Source organism: Ischnura elegans, chromosome 3 (genome assembly GCF_921293095.1).
Source record: "Ischnura elegans chromosome 3, ioIscEleg1.1, whole genome shotgun sequence".
Lineage (NCBI taxonomy): Eukaryota > Metazoa > Arthropoda > Insecta > Odonata > Coenagrionidae > Ischnura > Ischnura elegans.
Window position 1 is genome coordinate 79,980,805 of NC_060248.1, and position 27,132 is coordinate 80,007,936.

A 27,132-nucleotide genomic window follows, 5' to 3' on the forward strand; every position below is an offset into this window, starting at 1 on the left:
ATCTACTGATCAAACCTTCAGAGCATTCTAGTATTTCTCTAACAAGGAAAGTCCCTCAAGTGTCACCAGTAGATCTTGCTCAAATGCTGCTAATTAATAGGAAACGGATACCCAAAAGGTGTAGTTTTCATTTTATCTGCCAACGCTCAGTAACTTTCGAGATACTTTGTGCAGCCTGCAGCACAATAATACTACGTCCCTTATTAACCCTAGCAACGGATTACATATAAGGATCTACTGTTGTGCTGCGGTATGTTCAAATTTAGACGTTTTTCTGGTACTTTTCATCGCAAATATCTCAAAACATACATATAGAGCATTGGCAGCTGGGAAAAAAGTTACACCTCACACAGAGATGTAGCCAGGAATTTTGTTTGGGGTGGTCCACCAAATTTTTTAAAAACAAGGTATTAAGTAGAGGGTTTTAAACTAATTTTCACACTTTTCATAATCGAAAAAACTTCATAAAAAAAAATATATTGTAAATTAATGATTTTCCAATATCTGGTTTTCTTTTGTGATAAAAGTAAGTGTGCTTTTATATTTTGGGGGGTCCAGACCCACCTGACCCTCCCACTCGCCACTGACTTCATGGGCATCAATTTCCTATGACCTAGTAAAATTTAAACTAAATCTAGTGGTGTCACTTGAGGTGCCTACTTCCCTTGTAAGAGCTATTACAACAATAACTAAAATATTTTTAAAAAATTAAGGGATTAGGATAACTTGACCATTGGCATGACAACAAAGACCATAACATTTGAGAATTATTCTTAACAGATTTAATGGATAACTTGCCCAGAAAAACAGCAATAAGCATCTTGGAGCATTTCACACATGAATTCCATTCAATATACTCTTCATACATACACGCATAAATTATAAAAATATCACAATATTTAACATTAAAATTTACATCAGTAAAATTTATAAGAACCTGTAAGGCCTCAGATGCCTCGTCCATTAATAAATATAAAACATTTTTTAAAAAATCATTCAGGTACAAGAAGATTGACATTACCACCAGTTTGAATAGAGCCAATATATTTCTCTTCAAGGCCTCTTATGGACAACACCTCTGAGGGAAGAATTGGACCCTTCTTCTCCTAAAAGCAATAAAAGTAATATATTCTCAGTAATTCAACTCCAAAGTACATTAATATACAAAGTAAATAACTTAATATTGTAGCATACCATTCCAATAAATACTGCTAAGAAAACACAAACTTACATTATGATTAAATGATGAAATAATTGAATCATTTTCAAGGAAATTACATTGACTATCAGCTAAAATATCCATTAGATGCATCCTTACCCTCATCATTGGAGCCCTTTCCCAATGCGCACTGCCACAATTGTTACAAGGCTTCAACGGACACAATTCTAGGCTCACAGTCCTATTCCCACAATCATGACACTTGAAGAATCGCTTCACAGCATTAACAACCTTTGTTGGATGTCCTTCAGATTTGCAATACTCAGAGGCAGAAAATGCCAAATATTTGCACTGAAATAATAATGGAGCAATGTGAAACACCTAAAGAAATTTTTTCAAGATTCAATCATTCACAATACACACATTTAATAATGCATAAAAAACCATGATTTAAATACCAATTTTTGCATTTTATAGGATACATATATAAGATAAAAAAAAAGCTCTCAGCAAATAGCACATGTGAATGATGTGGACCTAAGAAAAGTCATCACCTTATATCTAGAGTGATATGCTATTTTTACTCCATGATCAGTCCACCATCTGCAATACATTTTCATGGCTGGATGCAATGCCATTTTAATTCCCTGTTCTGCCTTGCCCACTCTTTGTCATTTGCAGAGACACGGAAATATTCAAGAAACCAGTCTCTAAGCATTTGAACATCAAGTTGGGTCAGACATAAGCATGCAGTGCCACATGGGGAGTTTGAGCTAGTACTACATATTTGGGAGGGTAATGACAGTCAGCCTCCTAAAGTTCCAAATCAATTAATCATAACTGCTTGGAAATTTCGGTAAAATATTGTTTAATCCCATTTTCTTGGGAACATGAAGTGGATGATCAAGCTTATACACATATTAATTGAATTTCAACAATTCAGTGCACATATTAATGTTTTAATGAATATATTTTGGATGCTCACAGTTTCTTGCACTACCCTTGGCCACTGATACAAGAATTTAAAACACCAGCTTTTTTTGGCCATGAGAAGTACTTGACAAAAAAGGCCCAAATGAACACATATATTGTAACGGTTAGCCACCAACCATTTTATTTTATGTTGTATGCTTTGTTTTGAACTCGCGGGCCCGATCGAGGCCCGATCCAGCCATACTATCGAATCATCCGATTCGATAGTATGGCTGGTTTTCGCACGCCGCCGTCCCTAGGGACGGCATAAAAAGGCGCGGCGGGTTAGGACGGAGGACAGAAAAAGGAGTGCAACGATGTTGTAGTGAGTGGTGAGTGAAATAATTGAAACCAAGGACAGGAAGTTCGACACCGCGGAGCCATACGGACGCAGTAACGTCAAGGACAGAACGTAAAGTATCTGCACTCCATTCCCCCCCCCAGTGAAGACCCCCCGCCTCGTATACAGTGAACACTGTTCGTGTGTGGGAAAAGGGATTTTTTTTAATCTTTGGTTGTTATAACTTGGTCCTTTCATTGTTCAACAATTCTTTTTGATGCTATAATAAATTGTTATTTCTGTATTGTAAGGTGGCTAACCGTCATTTCCATCCGAATCATCAGCGTATTTTACTCGTGGGCGAACCCCAACACCCATCTGGGATTTCAAAATTTTCCAATTTTTTTTAATTTCGTGCAAATAACCACTTCCTTGGGACGTAGGCATCAGGGGAAGGGAGGACCCATTGAACGGGCTGGTTACAATATGGATTTAATTGGTATAATTCTTAATAATTAATGAAATTATTGCATACCTTCAGGCATCTCACTGCTTTACACTCCAGCTTGTAAGTGTTCAGCATTTTTTCCTCCATCTTTTCTTTCTTCTCTAAGCCGTGAAAATATTTCTCTTCAGCCTCCAAGTCTGCAATTTCCAACAACTCTGCATGCTTGGAGCCTTTCTCCATCAACTCCTTCATTTTCTCAGCACTAAATTTAAGGGAGAGGTTGTCCTCAGGGCCCCTCTTATTCACACTATTTGGAGAAACATTTTGACTGGTTCCAGCACCTGCACACAACAAAGAAATTTCTCATTGAATAAGAGAGAGAGGGGACCTCTTTCTTTGGCCAGGAAGAATAAACAGTTGAAGAGGAATTCCAAAAAGGTGGCCAGTGACACCTCTCCAAATTCATTCATAAAGAGTAAAATTAAAAATCAACTTCCCAAAATTTATAAGCTCAGGTACCACAATTCCCATCAGCAAGCAAAAACAAGAAAATCCACAAACAAAAAACATATGAAATATTGACAGATGATAGGCATATAACCTTCAGAATGAGGGGAGTGGGAAATTTCTCAAAGAGAAGGCAATGCATACATACAAAATAATTATTAGCCTTAGAAATTATTTTCTCTCACCTTTGAATGGGGAAAATTTCCCTCCCCACAATATATCTGCCCGATTCAAGCTATCTATATGAAAAAAATATGTACATAGTAAACAGGCAAGAGTTGTCCTGGTGGATTAATACACTCACTAAGCACTGCCTCTTCAGAGCAATTCCATGTCATTACAAATCAGTGAGATTTATACAATGTTAATGTATATTAAAGAATTATTTTTATACTTATTATGTATTGCATGATTATTAATGTTACCCACCATAAGAATATTGATAAAATTAATAGAACAGGTCATTTTGCTAAAAATTACTGCAGTTAATTGTGATATTTTAAAGGAACATAGGCCAAAAGCAAGTGATATCACAGACAATACCATAGAAAATAATAAAAATTACCTACACATGATTGGGATCAAGAGACAAGAACAGAGTTTCTGAACTGAAAATCTTTACATCAAAAGTTGTGATTGATACTATGTGGGTTTTCCAATAGAAAACAACCAACATTTTACAATCTCTGGAAAAACACAACCAGCTTTAAAGCATCTTAAGCCCTTGAAGCTCCAGGAGAAATCAGGAATTATAATCTTCCCTATTCGTTGAATGGCCACGTCTGAGTTTTTTCTTCACATGCCTAAGTATTGCTTTCGATAAATAATGAATACTTGTGAGCGAGGACTCAAAATACCCACCCTCTCCTTCAGCATCCCTATTCCTCTTCCTTGATACTGCTTTGGTTTCATTTTTGACTGCGTTTGGATCATTTTTCTGCAGTGGTCCATTCTTCTTGATCCATTGTAGGGCTTGAAGCTAAAAATATACAACACAACAACATAAAGTAAGCGACTACTTAGGTATTGCACATTGACTAAGGAATGACTTTGAGATCATTCACATCATGGATGAATAGGAGTTAATAAGAGTAAAACCATACCATGATTTGAAATAATAAAACAGCAAAACAGCTTAATTATTTAATTTAAAAGGTAAATATATCATAGGGTGGTTTTCTTTTTAATTGCCTTAATCGAAAGATTATTACTTCTGGAGTACGTATTTCACACTTTTAAATTTTTAAATGATATCTATTTTTCGCGATTAATTGATCAAATCATTGGCCAAATCTAATACCTAATTCTTCAGGTGAGAAAGCGTTTCATTCTAGATTTTTCAGGATCGATAAATGGGAAATAATTTTTCAAGTTTCTTTGAATCCGATTATGTTTTGTTAAGTGTGCTTCTTTCACTGCCTTTCCTGACTGATTGGCAACAGCTATAATCAGAACTAAGCAATTTTTTTGCATCTAGCTGCTGTCCTACCTTCCCTCAACACCTGGGGATGGTTATCAAAAGGGAACCAGCGACATTAAACATTTCGGCCAATTTGTAAATTATATAGTACTATGGTTATACCGCAGCTACCCAGCACTGAGTTTGAAAACACCATCATGATAGGTTGTGTTTTGCGGTAGGACTGTTTTTTTTATCGTAGCTCCAGATTTAAATATCGAACAAAGGATAGGAATTTTAAAATGCCAAAAGTTAGTGATACTGTTCATACCAGGGCAAGTGAATTCAGCTGAGAAGGATTTTATGTGAAAGACAGAGTATGATTGTGCAAAGTTTGCGATAAAATATTTTAATTTGAAAGATGTGACAATTTGTTAAAGCACATCAGTAGCGATACACATAAACGTGCGAAAGAAAGGGGACCTGCAAAACGACAGCTATCATTTGAACACACAGTCACTCAGTCAAAGAAAGCAAAGGAGGAGCTTGTTGTTGCTACTACAAAAGCATATTTAAAGGCTTTACTTAGTGCAGAGAAACGTGACAATTCAAAAATTCTGGAATAGCTCTCGAAGTTACATATATGAGGTAGTGGGAATTTACCATTTTCCGTACTAACCAAGACTACATACTTGAGCCATTCATATACCTTGAACCAATATAAATTGAACACTTACTTTCATTTAGTTTTATCAGAAATTTTGTACAATCCAAATTGTGTTAAATGTTACGTAAAATGCTTAATAAGAGTATAAGTATTCATGAAACGTTTGCCATAAAATGATAAAATGCCTAAAAATGTGGGAAAATTATAGCATTATAATAACACCGCCAAGATTTTCTATCATACCGAAAACACATGGTTTTAAAACGAATTTTAGCGAAAAATAAAACCACTTTCTTGGACCTCTACTAATCACATTTGAGACTGACTGAGCTTGATCGCTAAAGCATTGACAGCATTGGTTGAAACTATTACTGCTATGTCATCAGCATATAATACAGGTGAATTACCTATATGCTGCTGACACACTTTGCTTCTGCCAAGCATCTGGGTAACTTTCTAAAAACCTTTAATACAGCCAAATTTCAATTTTACCTTTGCCCGGTTTTTCTGCTTCTGATTGAAGGAACAGTCCAGATCAATACTTCCTCCGCCATTCGCCCCTCTGCCAAGCATTGGAGACAAAAATGCCTGGGATAGTTTTGGACTGCTAATGACCTGAGATGGGGTTGCTTCAACTTTCTTCACTTGCCTACTAATGCTCTGCATTACTTGAGAAGGAGAAGCTTCCGCCTTTTTATTCAGTTTTCCCAGGCTTTCAAGAACACATTTACCTCTGGTGATTGACGCAGACTTCAAACTACAACAAAATGTAGAAAACATTGAATGACACTTCCTTTGCGTACAATTATGGCATAATTAAAGTTGAAACGACCAAGAAATTTAAAAATCGAAACCAATTTGGCAATGTCTTGACAATGGGTCGTAAAGACTTTATCTCCGTTGAGGTACCTGTAGAAACTAAGATTAATTTAGACATAACTTAAACTAAAAGAGTGTGCTTCCCAGGTGAATCACAACGAAGATCATATGTAGCTGTTACAACCCACTGAAACAAGAGTTTTAACTCACTTCCTAACTCCATTCTGATAAGGAAATACAGTGAGTCCTCGTTTAACGTCACTTACCGTTCCTGAAAAATGTGACGATAAACGAAATGACGTTAATCGAAGCATAATATCCCATAAGAAATAATGTAAAAAGTGAATATTGGCTCCTAGACCTCACAATTCCTACGCGAAAAAAATGTAAGCGTATCATTTGTGGGGCAATTTGTACGGTGGGAATGCCAAACTATCGCATAGATACGAGTTCCTGTCCACAAATGAAAAAACGACTTCGTTTTCTTCCACTAATTTATTTTGACGGTACGACATCAAAAACGAAGTCGTTTTTTCATTTGTGAACTTCAACTTCTACAAAGTTGAGCCTCACACCATTGAACGAGTTCCTGTCTTCATCGACGACAATAGCAGCGGTGACGTAAATCCTTCTCCATTTTTGTATCTTCCAGCATTTGCATTTCGGCTTCGCTATGGTGGTCGCCCGGGCGAGCGTCGCCTGGGGCCTGGGCATCATCATCGCTGAAACATCGTCGCAGTTACAGGAACCAAAATTATTGTGAACTCGGCAAAAAAAGTGACGACAAAAACTCCGAGTTCTACACGGAAAAATACCTTGAATTCACTTTTTAGGTTCCTGAAAACCATTATGTCAAGTAAAACCTTGCGCACCTACGTAAGAATTAATTTTGAAGAAATTTTTGCTAAAACCGTAATCGCAGTTAAGAATAAACACACCGTTTTACACTTTGCTTAGACTGACTGTATTACTGCCCACAAAACGAACAACCTGCAACGCCCACCGCTTCGCCTTTTTTTCGCGCGAAATTTAAAAGACTTGACGTTATCGCGAAGCGTAGGTGCGATAAACGAATGACGGTCTCAAAATTTTCGTGACGTTATCGCGAAATGACGTTAAACGGGGTGACGTAGAACGAGGACTCACTGTAGGTACAGTAAACTCTTGATTTTACGAAGCAGGATTTTACGAAGTTTTCGATTTTACGAAGTGATATTGCGGTCCCGGTGAAAAGCCTATGCTAAATACATGGCGCTATTCGATTATACGAAGTTTCTATTATACGAATTTTTTTGAATTTACGAACCTCGGCTCGGTCCCTAGGAGCAAATGGCATTCGTTTATACGAACTACGGCGAAAAATTTGTTAACAAAACTAGTTACGCCGGCGTAAGTAGCTAAAAAATCAGCGCTTCCAACTGTGGTCCATCAAAAGTGGGAAATCATAAATGATAATGCAACTTTGGAGAGAAATGGGTCGCCAAAAACCTCACTGTGGGAATTTAGGGGGAGTAGGAGTTAAGTTAAAATATCGCGGCTGACATTATGCCCCTATTTACGTGCCTGTTCGTAAACATAGCATCGACAATAATTCGTAGTTTAACATGTCAGGAAGGTCGCGCGGAGTATTTCGTACACCCCTAATTAACCCTTTGCACTGCTGTGAACGTACTTCGAAGACTACTTGACTACTTTTCACCGAAGCACTTCGAAGGGTCCCTAATCCGGGACCCTTTCCTCGACGAGCTCACCCTCGCTGGCCCCTGAAACTGGGCTATTTTTTAATGCATTACCTGACGCAACCCTGGGTTTCAAAGGGCAAAGGTGCCATGGGGGGAAAAAGAGTAAAGTGCGTGTTACTGTGGGGCTGTGCGTCAACCAAACGGGCACGGACAAAATAAGCCCGTTGTCATTGGGAAATTTGAAAGGCCACGGTGCTTAAAACATGTAAAATTGGAAGCCCTCCCCGTTTTTTACCATGCAAATAAAAACAGCTGGATGACCCGAGAAATTTTCCAGCAAACGGTTATACGTCTACAGAGAAAAATTGCTGGAGAGAACAGCAAAATTGTTTTAATAATGGATAATGCCACCTTTCATAAATACGTGGAAGATCTAAAATTGGCTAATGTTCGAGTCCTCTTTTTACCCCCGAACTCGATTAGCAAGTCCCAGCCCTTGGACCAAGGCATTATCCAGAATTTTAAAGTCCTATACCGGAAGAAGCTTGAGCGGTATTACTTGCGATGGATCGGTATGTATACATTCATCTATTTTGCTCATGTGCGTTTGGATATCGATTTAGATATTTTTATTCATGATTATCATTCTTTCAAATCTATTTGCTACTTTTATAAATGGGAACAGAAATTAATAACATCCCGAAATGGACGTTGATACATGCAATCCGCGCCATATTATCTTTTCGTGTATATATTGGCCTTTGTGAATGAACAACTTAAATATCTTAAGTACTGGGCTCTATTTACCGCCAATTTATATTTCAGGCTTCTCGTAATGAAGACGCACTTCCAAGTCTAACCATGAACTTTCTTCTCACGCGCTTCCCCGTTCTCCCATGCTGTGGTTCTGTCTTTCCAAAGCCGTCCCTTCCCTCCTGCCGCCTTTGGCTGATCTTGCTGACACCCACCTTACGCATCCCAAACCCCTCCTTCCCCAGCATTTCCCATTCACTCCCTCCCTAAGGAGACTGAGCTTGTGTGCGTCGCAAAAAAATACGGCCCCCAAAAGTAGACTGAGGCAGAGCTGAAGGCCATTTCCCCACCCTTCTTTGCCCTGCCCCCTTCACCAGTCCTTGTGCTGACCACACTTCTTCCCTCAGGCAATCCCCATCCCACTCTTATTCACCCCACCCACTGGGAACGTTCCCCGATTGTGGAGAAGGGCATGGTTCATCTTTACCTGCAACGGGGGGAGGTTATTAACCGGAGAGAGGCGGAAGAAGTATCTTCCACTATAGGGAAAATGGTGCCGCGCTTATAATTGTCTCTTTTCTTCTCAGCTGACTTTTCAATTGAAATTAATTTTTTTGCTCTTTCCACACTATATTTATTTACGATTATGCCGTGACTATTTTTTAGTGCTAAAACTAAGAAAATCTTTTCTCTATGTCAATGATCCTTTGCCTAACTTTCAATACGGCGGAGAAAGGAACACGAAAACTAAATGAGGTGACGGTACAGGTTTTTGCGTGTCATTTTTTGGGAATTCACGCTAGCGAACCAATACTTAACCACGTTGAGAAATGATAAAACGTCTCTTGTAGGAAAACAATCAATGTGGATAATAACGTTTCTATTTTTATTTCTCCGATACTGTAAGATGTTTCTCCTGTCGTTTTCCGGTTGGAACCTTGCTCCTGTCGGCATAAAAGGAGAGAAACATACTATATGAACAGGTCACCTCACACCCGGTATGAAGAATACAGTCCTGATGAAGAATTAAGTCTTTTATGGCAACGTCTGCGAAGATGATGGAACACAGTAGTCGGACGGAGAAATCAAACAGAATTTACTTCAAATATTCGCCAGAAGATAATCACATCCTACGTTATTTATGATCGTAATTGAATCTCAGTGAAAATAGAGCACATTCTGCTGAAAATACGAAGTAACTCGAAATATTAACTTACGAAGGCTATTTTGGAAACGGGCTAAGACCCTTGTTTTTCTTTTTTTCTCGTCACTGAGCGATAGAGGGCGACATAAATGGCGGTTAGGCCGGCTGCCGCTAAAATTCCGTGGGTGTCAGAAACAAATATCTATCTTTTCCATACTTAATAGTAACTATTGGCTCCTAACCACAAATTTATAACTGTTAATTCTTATAATAAACATCGCAATTCATTATTTGATTACGTTTTCTAAACTGGTCGGGAATTTCTTTAGCGATCGTTGATGTTGAAGTATGAACAAGGAATGGGAATTTTATAGTGGTATAATTATTTAACGATTTTTCACATGATAAATCGATAGCAAAAAGCCTTCTCTATGAATTATACCGAGAATAACCACCGAAAACATTTAAATAAGACCACTAAAGACAAAAAACGGCGGAAGAAACAAAAGCGAACATTTTTTTCGTGACTTATGAAAAAGGTTTGAATTTACGAAACTCGATTTTACGAAGTGCCAATTTTCCGGTCCCACTGACTTCGTAAAATCAAGAGTTTACTGTAGTTCAAAAGGGTTAAAGCTAGGGATGGATGGATTCAGGAATTTTTTTGGATCCAAATCTGAATTGGATCCCTGATTTTCTGAGTCGAATCTTTGAATATTTTCAGATCCAAATGGACTTTTAATTGCCTGCTATAAAACGAAGTAATTATTCAAGTCTTTACAATCAAAGGCATGCTATTTTGATTATCATACACATTTTAATATTTTTACCAATTGAAAATCATTTTTATAAGCTTTCAAGTTATTTTAAAATAACACTAATATCTTTAGATGTTCAGGATCTAAACAGCTATACTTAGTATCACATAATAAGCCAGTGGTGCTTAAGGCTGTCTCACTGGCAACAGCAGCAGGGGGATTACAGAGAAACTTTTTCGCTAGCCTCTTACGTGTGTGTTGAAGGAGATTCCTTTGTCTTCCAATATTCAATTACCCAAGAATTTGAAAGAGAAGGTTCACAAAAATACCATTCAATTTCTTCTAAAACACAACCAGAAAGCCCTTTGTTGCTTGTTAACTCAATAAAGAGGCTGTGATACTGAACCTCTTGGGTTTGGCTATACACCCATGCCTTGTATAGCACAATTTCGATTAGCTTAATTTTGATGTAGCGCATATTCGTTCCTCGGGGAAACATTGCAACACAGGGTAGCCTAATCAAAAAACTTTAACACTCTCATGATAAAACGTGAACTTGTGCTAAGTACACACGAAATTGCTATCATTTTACGCATATTAATAGCATTGCTTGCCTCTAATCTTCTATTTTGTTCATATAAATCGAAATCCATTGTTGTGCAATGGCCAAAAGCATTACTCGCCACTAAGTCCAGATTGTCGGCCTACCAAAGTAATTTATCTCATCTCCTAAACAGAATGACAATAGTTAATTTAGATCATTAATTAAGCGTGGAGCTAGTGGAAATGAGTTTTTTTGAAGCAATAAGGTTTGAGACGTAATTTTGGCCATCATAGGTTATTGGGCGATTGACTTCCTGGTAGATGATCTACGCTAAACCCTTCAAGGTCATCGGTACTCACGGTGGAGATAGAAGTTGCGTATGAATAGCATCAACACATAAAAGGGTCTGCAATAGTCTCAAACACAATGGCTTCATTCCCTCCCAGCAGTCATAGGCCCTCTGCATCTCAGGAATACCGTGCAGTAGTAGACGGTGATTTCGATAGAGCCATACAGAGTAAAAACCATGAGAACAATGGCAAAAAATAGGAATGCAGGTAGAAAAATCAAGAAGTTATGAAGAAAACCCTTAAACCTAGAAGAGAAATTGAAAGAGGTCAATTGCTTTGAAAATGGAGAGCGTCAAAACGATATTGCGCGGAAGTTTAAACTCTCGATGCCTTATTCTGAATAAAGACGAAGTTAAAACATCAGTGATCTCAGCCACACCAACTTCAACCAAGTGGTCAACACATACGGAAAGTTCATTGTGAATCTGTACAAAAAGACGAGGGTCGTAATCGCTCCGAGACATTCAGTGAAAGCTCCGGTTGGTTCCAGAATTTTAAATGGCAAGCAGCTACTTTCAGTGTGGTGATATTAGGTGAATCTGCAAGTGTTGATAGTGCAGTCACTGCAACATTTTCTGACGAACTCGAAGCTGTGATTGAAATTGGCTCCTTTCCCCCTTAACTAGTTTTTAGTATCGACGAGACGATATTGTTTTGGAAAATAATGCAATCTCGTTCATTGATTGTGAGGGAAGGAAAACTGGATCAGGTTTCAAGGCATTTAAAGACTGTTTCATGTAGCTGCTAATGCCTCGGGGGACTTCAAATTAAAGCCAGTTATGATTTATCATTCACAAACTCCGCGAGCAATGAAATAGTATTCAAATTAGCACTAGCCTGTTATTTCGATGAGTGACAAAGGGGCCTGGGTGACACAATAATTGTTTTTAGACTGGTTTGAAAAGTAGTCAACTATTGGCAATGCATTACGAACCCCTGAGATAGCATATGGTAGCCCACACGCACAATACGAGGGAATTTCAAAAGCACGTATGTTTTTTTTTACGTGAATAAAAGTCTTTGAATGCTTGCCTACTATCTTTAATGATATTTTAAACTTTAAAAGTCTTTATGAATAAGGTTTTTTAAGGCTCTTAATATGAAAATATATGGTTTAGGGGAAATTCGATACCCATCACCTATGCTACCAGGAACGCATCCCTATCTAACCAATGTTAAAACGCTCTCATATAAATGCAAATTCGTATAGAGCAAAGACCCCAAGGAATGCATTCCTTGTGCTATACGAGGCATGGGTGTATTATATATTTTGCATTTAGACCTGAAGGTAGGCTTCTATCTTTGGAGAAATTATCGGCCAAATTCAAATTTTCCAGTTGCCTCCAGAAACCGGGTGAATTTGAAGCAGGTAAGTTGAAAAAGGACAGTGGGTGAGAGGGGGAGGGATTAATAACGTTTCCATTGTTCTCATTTAACTTGATATTTCCCTTCAAAGCTAATGATTTATGGTCTGCTGGGTCTCAGAGAGGAAAAAAATGTCAGAGCAATTGGCCACGGGCTGATGGAGGGCTGAGGGAGAGGGTTAGTGGTTTTGTGAAATCTGCGACGTAAATAGTTACTTTTGACGTGGTTATTATATTATGGCACTTATCTCTCTACTTGTCTGTCATATTTTGCCTTAAAATTATCCATTGCTGAAATTCTGCGATGCAACCCCTACGAGAGCTTTTAAACAAAATGGTTCACGAGTAGGACAAGTATCGCAGTGTATTGGTGCATGCGAAGAGAGAATTGGAACTCTTATGTGACACTGCATTAACTGAAGCATTAATTTAAAATCTCTGACACAGATTCGATGTCTTTTGTGACTTTGGATCCAATGTATCTGGTGAAGGGCAATATCCACAGATATTTGGATCTCATGTATCCAATCCGACCATCCCTAGTAGAAACCCATTGCAAAACAGTGAGGAATTTCATCATAGCTTCAACATTAGTCCATTTTCAGTGAGGGCCTACACTCCTTTATGGAAAAAGCATTCAATCACATCATTATTTCTACTTACACAGAGGGAGAAGATTGGGCTTGAGCAGATGATGATGATGAACTGCCCGCTGGACTGGCCATTAGCCGGCTTAATCGGTCAGCATCCTTCATTTGATAGTTGGTGCTAAGTCCTCTGGAAACCAAGGGAGAGCTCTGATCTAGTTCAAGCTTTGGAGCATCAAAAAAGTCAGAAAGTTTTTTTAACCTCTGCTCATCTTTAGCTTTGTTCTTGCTGGTCTTTTTGGAAGCAACAAAACTCTTTCCCCCGTAGAAGACCTGAAATAAAAACGTGATGAAAGAAAAAAATTAAGAATTACATGCATTGAAGGGCAGAGGACTGCTAGCCTACCACATAACTACTTCAATCTCATAAGATAAATGGGAAAATATGACACTGATCTTCAAAACCAACAAATATGTTTGAATACAAAAATTAACCTCAGGAGTAACGACTAATGAACATCTACTTTAATAAGATCAGTAAACAAGCATTTCTATAATTTTTGGACAAATCATTTTGAATAGTACATACAATATGCAAAAGATCCTTCCCTTCTATATATTACTCAATTTTACTGATTTTTGCAGTACCTAATTACATATTCAGTTTCAGGGTATGTATACTCCTTTCAGAAAAATTGGAGCCGAATATTGTGACAAAGGAGTTGATGCCAATACAATAATCAAAAATGTAACATTACCAACTGAGCATGGATTCTATGAATGAACTCCATTTCCTCTTACAAAACTGGCAAGAAAATAAATTAATTTTATAGTTTTTTACACGGCTGAAAATAAATTTCTTGCACCTAATTACAAGCCTTTTAAGATGCCTTATATAATCATCATCCTAATTTAATACTACAACCCAGTGGTGTAACTAGGAATATGCTTTGGGGGAGATGGAGGAGGCAACCCCCCCAGGCAACAGGGGGTTCGGGAAAATTTGTGAAAAATGGCATGCCTGGAAATACATTTTTACATCATTTTGGCAATTAAATTTTAACTTAAAACAGATGCAGTTATTATGCATTAAAACTGGACAATAGTTTTAAATATTTTAATAATGTCTCTGAGGGTTTGGGGGGGCATCCACCTCATCCCCCCCATAAATACGCCACTGCTCCAACCAACAGAAAAAGTCTCTTACCTCATTTTTTCCCAACACTTTATTTTTCAAGGACTGAAGACTTCCACCAGTAGGAGATTGAAGCTCTGACCTTTGAGAGAACTTCTTGTATTCTGATTGCACATGGTACACACAGTACTCACAGTCACCCATGTTGACAAATGAAGTACACTTCTCTCCATTCTTTTTCCTTAAATGACAAGAAATTGTTAGATATAACTTCCAGCAAAACAATTTGCCAGTGATCCATCTGTTTTATGACCCATTCCCAATAAAATTTTCAATCATACGCCATAGTCATTTTGTGACTGAAAAAAATTTACAAATCTTTTTATTCCCTTAGGTGCACTTGACAAACAGATTAAAAGCTGATTACCCAAATCTTATATTAAATGAACAGAACTTAAAAAGAGCAGTTCTACAATACTTAGAGAAAGCTACAACATAAGAACTTTCAATTCACAAGACAAAACTCAACATGGCAGCCATGCATCCCCCAAAATAGGGTCGTTTCCTATTATTTTTTTATTGCCTAAATCGAAAGATTATTACTCCTGGATTATGTGTTTCACGCTTTTAGATTTTTAAATGACGATATCTATTTTTCGCGATTAAATGAAAAGTGAAAATTTTCAAGCGCGCGAAAACGCGAGGGCTAAGTATGAATGATGGGAAAACTCCGTGTGACGTCATTCTGGTTCCCACTGCCGCAAATGAGGTGACCTTGGGGCTAGGCTTTGAGCGCAGATACAACGCAGGATGCTAGCAGGTAGCCGAGTACCATGCTAGCTGGTAGCAGTTGGCTTAAATAAGGATTATTAATACCTCATCAAATGAAGGAAACTTTCCGACCTTAGGCAGTGTTAATAGGTGATTATTAAGACATTTTTCCCTGAGCTCTGTGCCTTCTTGCATGCATTGCTAATCTCAGACGGTGTAAAACTCCTATCTACTCATATAGAAACTAGGTCACTGTGACGTCATGTGGAGTGGCATCGCATGGGTGCCAATCTGGCCTTTTTCAGATGAGGATAAAATTGACCATTGCCATTCGTCTAAACCGGTAATTCTAAAACCAAATAATTTGTATATTATGAATACACTAATGGTGGGTAACGAATCGCAATCAATACCTTTCATTAAGGAAACTACCCTATTGTACTACCAAGTAAACAATGAGAAAGGTATATAATCCAGGAATAGGAAAGAGAAAATGTAATTATTAGTGATGGGTCGATTCCAAAATTTTATCCATTCCGATCCCGATTCCGATTCTGAAATTTCGATTCCGATTCTACCGATACCGATTCCATCGATTCTGATGCCATTGGCTCCAAGAAAAATATTAATCCATCACTTAATTCCAGGCAATTAGAAAACCACTTTAAAAAATATTACTCTGTGAAAGAGTCAGTTGACAAAAGCATCTTTCATATCATCACTATGTAATTAAAATATAATAGCTAAATTTCAAAGCAGAACATACCTGAAAAGTGGTGTAACATGATAGGTATTACTTTAGAATATTGGCACTCATAATATGTCGACCATATATATGTATCCAAACTACAAGGGAGAGCCCTGAGTACAGAAATTTACTTAGCTGTAATAAAGATTGCATACTACGTATATGAATCATGTAATACTTGGCCCTTTCAAATTCTCAAGCAGAAAAACCAATTATTCTACATGCTCAGCCAGCAGGTTTTGACGTCTCCATGTTACATTATTACTGCCTGCAGAAAATTGCCTTTTGCTACACACTTGTGTGACTGGGCAAGTACTTTCCTACCAAAATTGCAAGATTTCAGAGACTTTGGAATTTTTATTAAAAATCATATCAACGATTTTTTTGGATCTTGAATCTTCATGGAATTCAAGTGGACGAAGCGAACGAACTAAAGAACTAAACTTCATTTTGTAGAGCCAAAAAAATTCTATACTTCTCACGTCATTTAATCAACCTTAAAATCTCCTTTTTTTCAGTTCAAGAAAGAAACTAAACGCTACAAATGAATATCACATCGGTCGGACGCAGTAATAAAAAAGGCTAAATGAGCCTTGTGGTGTGAAAACTACCCCTTCCGCGCGACTCACCTCGGCGAATGTGGAAAGGGAAAAAGGGTATCGGTTGTTGCCTTTCACGGAAACAGTTCATTTTTCTCTCTCTTAAGCATGCTGACATAATCTCTTCACTTTACTTCAATACCCGAGGCATATTTCTTATGCGTGGGATGGATCCGAAAAATATTCAATCCTTAGTATTTTCACTCGAGTAATGCGCTAAATGGTCTAGTCCATCTACACAATCCTTTTTAACATCCTCAGTTTAGTGTTTGAAGTCAATGAAGACGATTATCCATGCTTTAAATGATGATTTTCAAGACTAATGTTTTTAAAAACTTGAAAAATCGGCCTGAGTTACCGAGCCTTAGAGTTCCGCGGCGTGTAGCTCAGCCTTAACGCGGGATTGAAAAATCGCTCTTATTTCCTACATCACAAACGTTTTTTTCCAATATTTCTAATTAGTAATCTTTAGAAATCTCTACTTTATATTGTGGATCAAATTTTCCGAGTTATATTTTACGTAAACGAAAGATAATGTCTACTTTATGTCAAATTTCACGTGAAAAAGAGGTAGACCATTTTGCGTTGTAAAACCAGACAGATGAGAGTCAAAATCTTCAAAAGTCATTGAAAGTATAGGCAAATCACCAGATCAAAGGAATATTGCGTTTTTTATTCCATAAAACTCATACCAACGCATAACCACTTCGATAAATTCAAAGATTTTTTGAGGAAAAACGATATCTCGCGTGGTATTGAAAAATTGGTCATGTTTGGGCCTCTGTATCTCACCAAAGGTTCGTATTTATGTAAAATGGCATATAAATCTATATCTGGTAATGATTTATGAGTATTTATGCTAAGTTTCAAGTCTCTATCCCCAAAAAGGTCATTTTGGACTTTATTCCAGCTTTTTCCGATTTCGAACCAGTGTGCGCCGGGTAGGAAGACGATCGGCCGCCGCGGCTGGCGTAAAGGTATTCGGCGACCACGTCGACAACTATAGTGTATTCGGCAAGCTGAAACTACCAGGCCAAGGCATTAGAATGACTTATCGGCTTTAAAAACTGCATTATTACATGAGTTTCATGATAGCGCTTCCTGTCGGCAGATTGCTGGACCTACTAGCCTCGAAAGCTCTGTAACCTTAGCTACTCGACTCGACATTCGTAATGCTACTCGAAACGCTCGAGTCGAGTACCAACTACTCGATCGACTTGAATTTTCGAGTACTCGCACATCCCTGGAAGATATGTGTTTTGTTATTACGATTACGTGGCGCGAACATTCAAATGACTGTTGGAAACGCGGTCGTATATTTTGTTGTTTGAAGTACCACTGGAATCGGAATCGATTTTTCGCCTTGGCAAGTACTCGTTTTCGATTCCGGTTCTTGGCCGAGAATCGAGGAATCGAAGAAACGAGGAATCGAGGAATCGAACCGACCCATCACTAGTAATTATGCATTACAGAACTGCAATAGAGTATAACCATAGAATGTAACACCCTAGCTTTGGTCTACAAGAACTATTCAATTTCAATTAGTATCTGCATTTTTCTCACTCAACTATAACAAAATGAATTCAAAGTTACAATTTTATGTACGCACTTGAAAAATGTATGTTACAGATATTACATCACGCATGGGAAGTAGCAATTCTTCAGGCCAAAAATGCTGAGTAAAGTTTTGGATGAAATATTGCTAATTAGGTACAGCAGACTCCCCATTATCCGGGCGTGGCTTATCCGAGCACGATTTTCACTTTCTTTCAATGTTTTCTGCAATCTTTATAAAATATTACAATCAGACGCAAAATCAACAGAATTACTGCATTTTAATGCTAGGCTCCACCGGGCTTATTAATTCCATTGGAATCCCCTTCGTAAAACGGATTTTTTAAAATTTTCTCGCCGACAAGGAATGTTTCAAGTTTACTTGGACGTCTGCTCAAGTATTGAAAATGGCAATAAGCGGCAGAGAAAGAAACTCTTAATTAAGGTAAAAGATACTTCAACAATTAAACGATCACAAGTCAAGAAAAATATTATCCACGATCTTTAACTGTATGCTTCAATTGTAACTGCGCAATTATTGCTATGGTCTCTCATGCTGTTGAATACAACTCAAGAGAACTGGAAATTTCGTCGCACGTCGCTTATGCCATGATTAATCAAGGGCTAACTGGAGAGGAAGGGATTTGTAGAAGTTAAGGCAATGGGGGAAGTGGCACTGGCAAGACGTAGAGGCTAGTAAGTGTTCATCTGTAATTTATTCACTGATACAAACTGTCAATCCATAACCTTATGTGCAGTCTTCAACAAAATTTAATCGCTGAATGTGATCATTGCTGATTATATAAGAAATTATATTTTTGCTGCAAAATGGTGATTTATAGGTTCCAGAAAAACAATGTTAAATGATAAATAATCGAGAAAAATTTTCAGCAATTAAAATACACCATTAATTCTTAATTCTCCTGATTTGCAGACATGCTAGGCAAAATCAAACAAAGCAATATAAGACACCCTACATGAAGAACATACAAATACACATGCATTCATTTAAACCATGAAAAAACCAGAGGTAAATGAAGTATTTTTCAGAAAATAAATAAATAATGCTATGATCACCTAAAATATGAAAGTTTTACCAATTACATTAATATGCATGAACTAGTCATTTTATTTTGTTTGATTTAGGAATTTTTGTGGAATGTAAACAAGATTTCATTGGTGCATGGTGATATGTTTACAGTGTGCTGTCACTGAGAAATAAAGTTTAGATATCCCTTAGGAAAGTTAGTCAACAGCCACGATTATCTGTGTGATTTCAAAATTTATGTAGCTAGGATAAATGAATACAGCTACAGCAAGATAGGTTGCCAATAATACACAGCAATAACCGGTAAAGGACTTAAAAATGAGTACTTTTTTATGTTATCCAGTATTGAAGAATATACAAATACACATGCATTCATTTAAACCATGAAAAATCCAGAGGTAAATGAAGTATTTTTCAGGAAAAACTAAATAATGCTAACTATTATTATTATTCCTCTTATGTTAATTTTCAACTTGAGACATAATCCTGTGAAATTTTAACACCATTTAATACATGCATAGTGATATTTTTAGGTGACGAAAAATTCCTGAGGAGCCTACTGTGTCCAGAAATCTACTCCACTCAATTCCATATACTTAGCTAACATAGCAAGAGAGTTTCTATTATTTGTCAGATGATTTCTTACCATGATTTACAATAACCAAAGTCCTTTGAGGTACCAATCAGCAAAATTTTTTGGGCATTGTCAACTGATAAAGTTGCAATACAACTGGAATCCCTACAGAGAAATAAAAAAGCATAAGACAATAGCAATGGTCCACAAGGTTTATACAGCATGACAGGGTGTTCACTGTTAAATTGAAATACCATGAGATATCCAGGTTTAGCAAGGAAATTGGTTGATTTCCAGACTGGCATCCAATCTAAACTTGATTTTTGGAGTAAATATTGCTTATAGGGTAGGAATAACTGACAGCAATAATAGTTCAGTCATTTGTTTGATGCAAAGTTCAGGAAGTCTTCGGACACTAATGTTCCTCCGTTTTAAATATTCAAAACCTATGGAGAATAAATCACTAAGCCCAAACACTAGCCCGTTTTGGCAATAAATAGTGATAAATATTGCATTCAAGGTTATACTGACAAAATTTAAAGTTTATCTAAAGAATTTTATGGTTTTATGATGAGTGAGAATTATGAACAAACATTGAGAGTATGCAACCCCCGTGCCACCCATAATGTCTGCCTGGGGTGGCAAGCGCTCGATCTTGGGGCTTTCACTCGGGGACGAGAGGTCAAAATTGGAAAATATTTTAGGTGAACCATGCAAAATGTCCAAAGTATTGTTGGTTACCATATAAAATCAGTTGAAAAATACCAGCAGCTTCTTATCGCCATTCATATCCCAAAAACAAAAAATTGCCAAAATTTCTCAACTTTGAGCGCAATGCGGTACGTCTTCCCTTTATTCAATTGCAACAATATTTTACAGGATATGTTTTTATACCAGTTGGCATAAAATAAGAGGTTGTCCCAAAAGAAACTTGAAAAATCGACAAATATGGACCACCCTAGGATACCATTTTAAGATGGAAAAAACTTATCTCTACATGCAAGTCACCCCAGTGAGATGAAGTTAAATAAAGTCTCTATGTATACAATAAAACTTAAGCTCACACATTAACATATGAGAAAAAACCATGCAAGAATTACCACATTACTCTCATACATATACAACACCTACGCGGACTCCTTTTACATACTACCTCCTCCAAAAGCTATCTGCCTTGAACATTATTCACATTGCAGGGAATTTAAACCCAGAAGCAGCAGTAATCTAGAAGCAAAGTCCAGAACACAATCAGCTCTACTGACAGATTTCCAATTATGAGCTGCAAGTATGCAGATAAGCTACAACACTAACAGATAATTTCAAAGCACTGCCGGAACAAGTGACTTTGTACGCAGTCACGCGCACGGGTGCAAAGTTAAACACACCAATGGATGAAGTTCGCCATGAAAAAATATTTGACTTATCCGGGATTCGAGCCCAGATCTCCCAATTGCCGACAGTGGCTTAGTAAGCATGACCCTCACCACATGTGCCACAGTGTGGACTTGTGACGCCAACATCTTGTTTGGTAAAACCCATCCCAAAATTTGCTCTGAGAAAATGGCTTGGTGGTGTAACTGGCTATTACACCTGGCCGGCAATTGGGATATCCGGGTTGGAATCCTGGCTAAGTCAAATATTTTTTCATGGCAAACTTCATCCGTTGGTGTATTTAACAGATAATTGTTGAAATATAAAGTCATTAGAAGAGGAGCTTCCATTGTAAGGATTTAAATTTCTGTGAAAAATAGAAAAAGAGTCTAATAAAAATTATTATTTTGTGCAATAGATTTTTCCCAAAAATTCAACACATTGGGCTAGTTTATACAATTATTATAAAAATTCATGTGACAAAAAGGTGATTTTTCCAGGATACTTGCTGAATTCCCCTAGTTTTGCTAGAAGACCAAAAATCCCTGAGTAGCCCAAGTTTTCCTGGTTAGCTGACAACCAGGCATTATTTCAATACAAAAATGGAAGAAATAAGAAAGTAAGACAATGAAAAAGATTACCTGTTATTGAGGACGCTAGGATTAAGGATTCCCATCACAGTTCCAACGGGGAGCTTCCAGTGTGTTTTAAATGCACCACTAAACAAAAACAATGACACTTTTTTCAATCCTAATTTCAAATCACTAAGTGTCAATATTGAATATTGTGAACCCTGTAAACAGGAAACCAACAATGAAATAATTGTAATTTTCAAAATTTTATTTGTAATACTGATTCCTTGTTCATTTACCTTCTGGGATTTTTGGACATTAGATTTCTGAACAATTACACCAATAGTCACCCAATCAGCATCCAAGTCGCCATTGTTTATATGATTTTGTATATACGACATCATGACTAACTTTCGCCCAGCTAACTTTTCTTGCATTGATGTTGAGGAGACAAGAGGATTTCTGAAAATCAAAACATGAAAAATCAATATTCAGTTCTCACACCATAGTGAGTACCCAAAAAATTTCTGCAATAATGGGGTGCCACCATGCCCACCATCACATACATAGTGTGTTAAAGCATACAAAAGATTACAGTTTACAAAAATGTTACTCAGATAAACATCAGAAAAACATTTACATGAAATTAAACACTTTTTCTGTAAGAAATGTTGTGCATTTAAATATTTCACACTACCATTTGCTTACAATTCATAAATTACTATTTCAGAATTCATTTTTTCAGCACCTAGATCAACTACGCACAAGCCTATTAATGAATCCAAATTTTCAGGACGGTAGCCAGAAATGTTTTAGGGGTTTGTTTTGAAAAGGTATACTCCAAAAACTGACCCACCAAATATTTGAGGGGGCTTAAAATACTCGTTCCCCAGCTGACAATAGTTAATCTCACCTCATAAATTAATATGTAAAAAGAAAATAAAACTTACACCACTCTAATACCACATATTGGATCAAACTTCAGAGAATCCCCCTTCGCAGTTTGGCTCACTGGGGCAGCTAATTGACCTTTTTCTTTCCATGTCTTGCTCTTCCCTGATGGTCCCGAAAATGGCAAGCTTAGCCGCTTGCTTTCATCAATATGATTCATCATAGTTTTAACACTTTTTCCAAATTCATTCAGACGCTGCTGCTCAAAATACTTGTTGTCTTCATCTTCCGATGAATCAGTGTCACCAGCGTGAACAATGCTTGGTGCTTCATTCTGACTAAAGAGATCAGTGAGTCGGAGCCGCTGATTAGGTTTCTTTTCTTTCTTTGCCTCTGTCTCATTTTCTTGAGGTTTCAATGATTTTTTCTTCTCTTGAATTGGCTCGGATTCTGCGAATGAAACATAAAAAACAATGCAGTAAGATTACTTAATGAAAGAGTCATTTGCATCCACTTAGTGGAGAAAAAATGACATAATTATTCATAAAATGATGGGCGTTTAAGAACAGATCTGCAGCACTTTAAACGAAAACCCCCAACAAGGAATGTGATTTCAAGCATCGTTGTATTAGGCAAGGAAGAAATAAGAAAAATGAATAACGGCCAATGGGGCATCATAATGAGTTAAGTATTCTATCTTATATCCCCTGAAGCTACAAATAACATCAATGACACACTCAATTAATTCAAAACTGAATTTTGGTTAGGATGGGTAAATGTGGACCTCACCCCAGATCAAGTCACAGGCATGTGAATAACATATTTGGGGTATGGGGGCTAGCCTATCTTCCTTGCACATTAAGGATATTTGTTTGGGAGGGTCTAAAGTTTCCTTCAAGGCTTGGTACGTATGATGAATCAAAGAAATTTCCCAACAAATTGAGAGGCAACACTTATTCTCTCGGGGAAAATTTGACCCTGTCAATTGTTTCCCATTTTTGACTCTCTATTGGTTCTCCTGGCTTTTTTAGCCTTAGTGTCTTCATGTGTACGTGTGAGTGAGTGATTCTCCAGGCTTGCCGGATGACAGGTTGTTTTTCATTCCTGCGATCTTTAGTCCATCCCCGCAAACCAGTACAATAGTTCCTGGATTGGTGTAAAATGGACAAGTAGAATATGTTGTGGCTATTGGAGCACTTTATCTTACAATTCCTAATGAAGGCTTAAGAGCTCTAATCCTTATATTCACCTCTCTATAGTTATCTGTTATCTATGGCCCTACACTTGAATATTGAAATAATTTCCAGAGCCTTTCTTTTAGGAAGCAGTAACCAGCATTAAAATGTTGCTAAGAATATAATACTAAGCAAGACAAATGGTAAAACTTACATATTTATAATTTCTTTCCTACAGAGCTATGAACCACAGCACTTGAAATGGAGAATTCTCTGTAATTATACTTCCAGATCAAAAAGTAATCCTTGCATTTGTAATCACATTACCCTGATTTACGTGCATCTCCTTAGAATAAAATTCAGCAATAAACAGACTCTCATACTCAGTGATTCAACCAATAGCTTCGTTTGGATACGTGAGGGTAGATGTCAGCCCAAACTTATTCACTTGCATGTAAAGAACACATTCAGGGTAGGGGGCACAGTCTCTCCTCCTGAGCCACCAAGCACTTCCAAGGATTTTAGAGTGGGGTTGCCAACGTATCAGCCCGCAAGGCGAATTTAAACTCATCAAATGAGTTGCTCCCACCTGAAATCACCAGATGCTCCACTCACTGGACTGCCACATTCTACAGCAATACTTCAACAATAGACCTCATCTAATTTTGTCCAAGAGCATAGGTGGCACCACTGAATTCATTGGGAACTTTCTTGACCCATTGTAGATATCTGGCACCCTTCAGTCAGAAGACAAGTCTCATTTTGGAACCTTTCCTCCCTATCAAATACCCCAAAATACCCATCTCTGAGACTCAACCTACACCCCTACTTTTACCTCAAGGCAAAAGGACATTTTCTTAGGTGACACTCACAACACTTGATAATGCCGTAGCATATAATGAAACATGACACATGAATAAATTAAATGGAAAATTGAGCAATGTCTCATTAAATCATTCTTTGCCTCTCTTCAAATTGACAATGTTGAGCTAAATCATTTCTAACAAAGGGATTTCACTAGCATCAGGTGCCCAATCACAATGAAATTCACCAGATTTATAGTCCAAAATAATCTTGTCAATATTCAATGATAAAACAACACCCATTGCTCAATCTTGAAAGGGGGGAAAAAAACAAAAAATCAAACACCAAAGACTTGCTAGCCTCTGAGACAGCGGGGTAAAACCCTCACCAGCCAAACCAAAGGTTTGAGTTCCACCTAGGTAGGTTGCCCCAATCCAGGACATGAATGTTCATGTATTGTTGAATTTTTTATGTTGGGCCAAAGTGAAAGACCAAATAATGCTTTTCTCGGTGGTGTGGAAGTAAATAAATGAGGAATACCATTAATATCAAGGTGATGCATCACCTCTGTCAACAAAGGTGATTCTTAGGTTTGCAAATGATTTGTTATTTACTTTTCAGGATTGGAATATGTTATTTCCATAAATAAATAATGTTGTAACATCTGAAAGTCATGGGTTAGAAAGTTTAAAAATAATCATGGACTATTGGCCCAAGGGCATACCCAGGATCAAAACTACGGGGGGGAGAGGGGGCAAGCCATGGTTGCTCAAGTTATAGGTTAGATGGCATGGATAAGGTGAATGAAATTAACATTTTAAGGAAACTGTAACAGCTCTTTATAAGTTTTTAAAATTACTCGCTTGAAAAAATATTTTTTTCCTTAAAGACATTAGGTATATCTCAGCTCAAATAGCTACCAAATGGCTGCGTACTCCTAGGAAGGCCTATAGCACCTCTGAAAAATGGGAGGGAGGGCTAACTCTTGGAAATATCTATATGAGTAAGGAAAGGAGAGGAGGTGTGTCTACAAGGGGAAAGAGCAGTATGGAGGTTTCATAAAACCAAATAAATTTTGTACAGTGTTGTAAAACAGAGTCAAGTCCCAACAGATGGAAGAACAAATGATTTTGCAAATCAAGCAGTACCCAAAATAGGTGAGCCACAACCTCATTTCTGAAGGGACTGCAACAATGCTGAGGGGGTGAAAATGCCCCCCCAAGCCCTTCCCCAGTGCTCCTGCTTTACCACATAGACTGTACACGCAGGCCTTGCCAGAGTCACAAGAATACAACACTTGGATTACCAAAGATGGCACTGAATTAAAAAAAAACAAGTTGTCGTACTTTAGCACATTTAAGTGGAATTTTTCCAATTGGTATACCTGGTATTAGTGCAGTTAATAATGCCTAAAACCAATAAAAAGCTAAATTCAGGATTCTACGCAGCAAGATTTGAACAGGGCATTCCAAAAGGTCAAAAATGTCCCTGTATATCTTTACAGAGTGCTGCCTTGATCACTTTTCGAAAAATGGAGCACATATGGGAATTGATTTATCACACTTAAAATAGTTATGCCACTCTCAGTTAAGTCGAGTCATTATGTCAACAGCTATTCCGGCCATTAATTAACCAAACTAGTATTCCCTGCTCACCAGTTTTCACTTTCATTAACTGCAATTACCTTTAGGACAATCGTCTGCATCCGAATCTCCTTCCAGAAGATTGCCAAGTATTTCCATGTCATTGTCAGAGTCAGCATTACCTGTGATGAGAGCATCTGCAATGAATATTGATCACAATCAAGATCACATTGAACGAAAATATTGCTCATTCAGATACAAAATTGAGACACAGCTTCGACGAACAATCGAGACGACGTCCGCATGAATTCGCTGGTCCACATTCACAAAGTATGTTTAAGGTTTTGGATCAGACACAGCCCGAGAAAACGAATGAAAAAGAAAATTCGCAGACACATCATACACCAAGGATGAGCATAAACCCACATTGCTGATGGAATATCCTCAGACAGATTAATCTGTCACTGAATCATATAAATAAATTAAAAATTCGAAGGAACAAGTTAAAAGGGCCTACGTAAATATAGATTTTACAAGCATTGCTTGCGAATGTCTCTACATCACTCCGTATTCGGGATAGAAGTTTCCACCTAATGACCTTTGAATAAATTCTACATAATAATAAATAGCATTACCTTGACATATTTCACTCATGATTGACGATAATTAAACAAACGTTATTTGCGGGCTCGCTCTCACATCAACAACAGGACTTGGCGCCAGTTAGATTAATTGCACTATGTTCGTCAAGTAGAAACTATATGACAATAATAATCGTATAAAGGAGATAAAATTTTAAATCTAATGCATGAAAAACATATAAAATAAATTAAGTAAAATTAGATAACATTTTATGATTAAAATCTGTAAATCA

The 27,132-nt window shown here is 37.4% G+C and overlaps 1 protein-coding gene across 1 annotated transcript; it reads right to left on the reverse strand.

Moving 5' to 3' along the window:
* Positions 1-990: 990 nt before the first annotated feature.
* LOC124156060 (protein MCM10 homolog) lies at positions 991-26,981 on the reverse strand. The gene is made up of 13 exons (XM_046530368.1): positions 26,894-26,981; positions 26,360-26,455; positions 22,756-23,146; positions 22,105-22,267; positions 21,875-22,026; positions 19,935-20,027; positions 14,641-14,809; positions 13,510-13,766; positions 5,925-6,189; positions 4,228-4,345; positions 2,947-3,200; positions 1,319-1,510; positions 991-1,106 (listed from the first exon to the last, which is right to left on the reverse strand). The coding sequence occupies exons 1-13, from the start codon at positions 26,910-26,912 to the stop codon at positions 993-995; spliced, it is 2,283 nt and encodes a 760-aa protein (XP_046386324.1). The 5' UTR covers positions 26,913-26,981; the 3' UTR covers positions 991-992.
* Between the last annotated feature and the right edge of the window lie 151 nt (positions 26,982-27,132).

What these genes read in the sequence shown, in the direction of transcription:
- LOC124156060 (XM_046530368.1), bottom strand. An exon ending in ATATGTGGTATTAGAGTGGT is followed by an intron (nt 22,268 to 22,755) that starts GTAAGTTTTATT and finishes TTTGATTTTCAG; the next exon opens with AAATCCTCTTGTCTCCTCAA. An exon ending in ATGTCCAAAAATCCCAGAAG is followed by an intron (nt 22,027 to 22,104) that starts GTAAATGAACAA and finishes TCCTGTTTACAG; the next exon opens with GGTTCACAATATTCAATATT.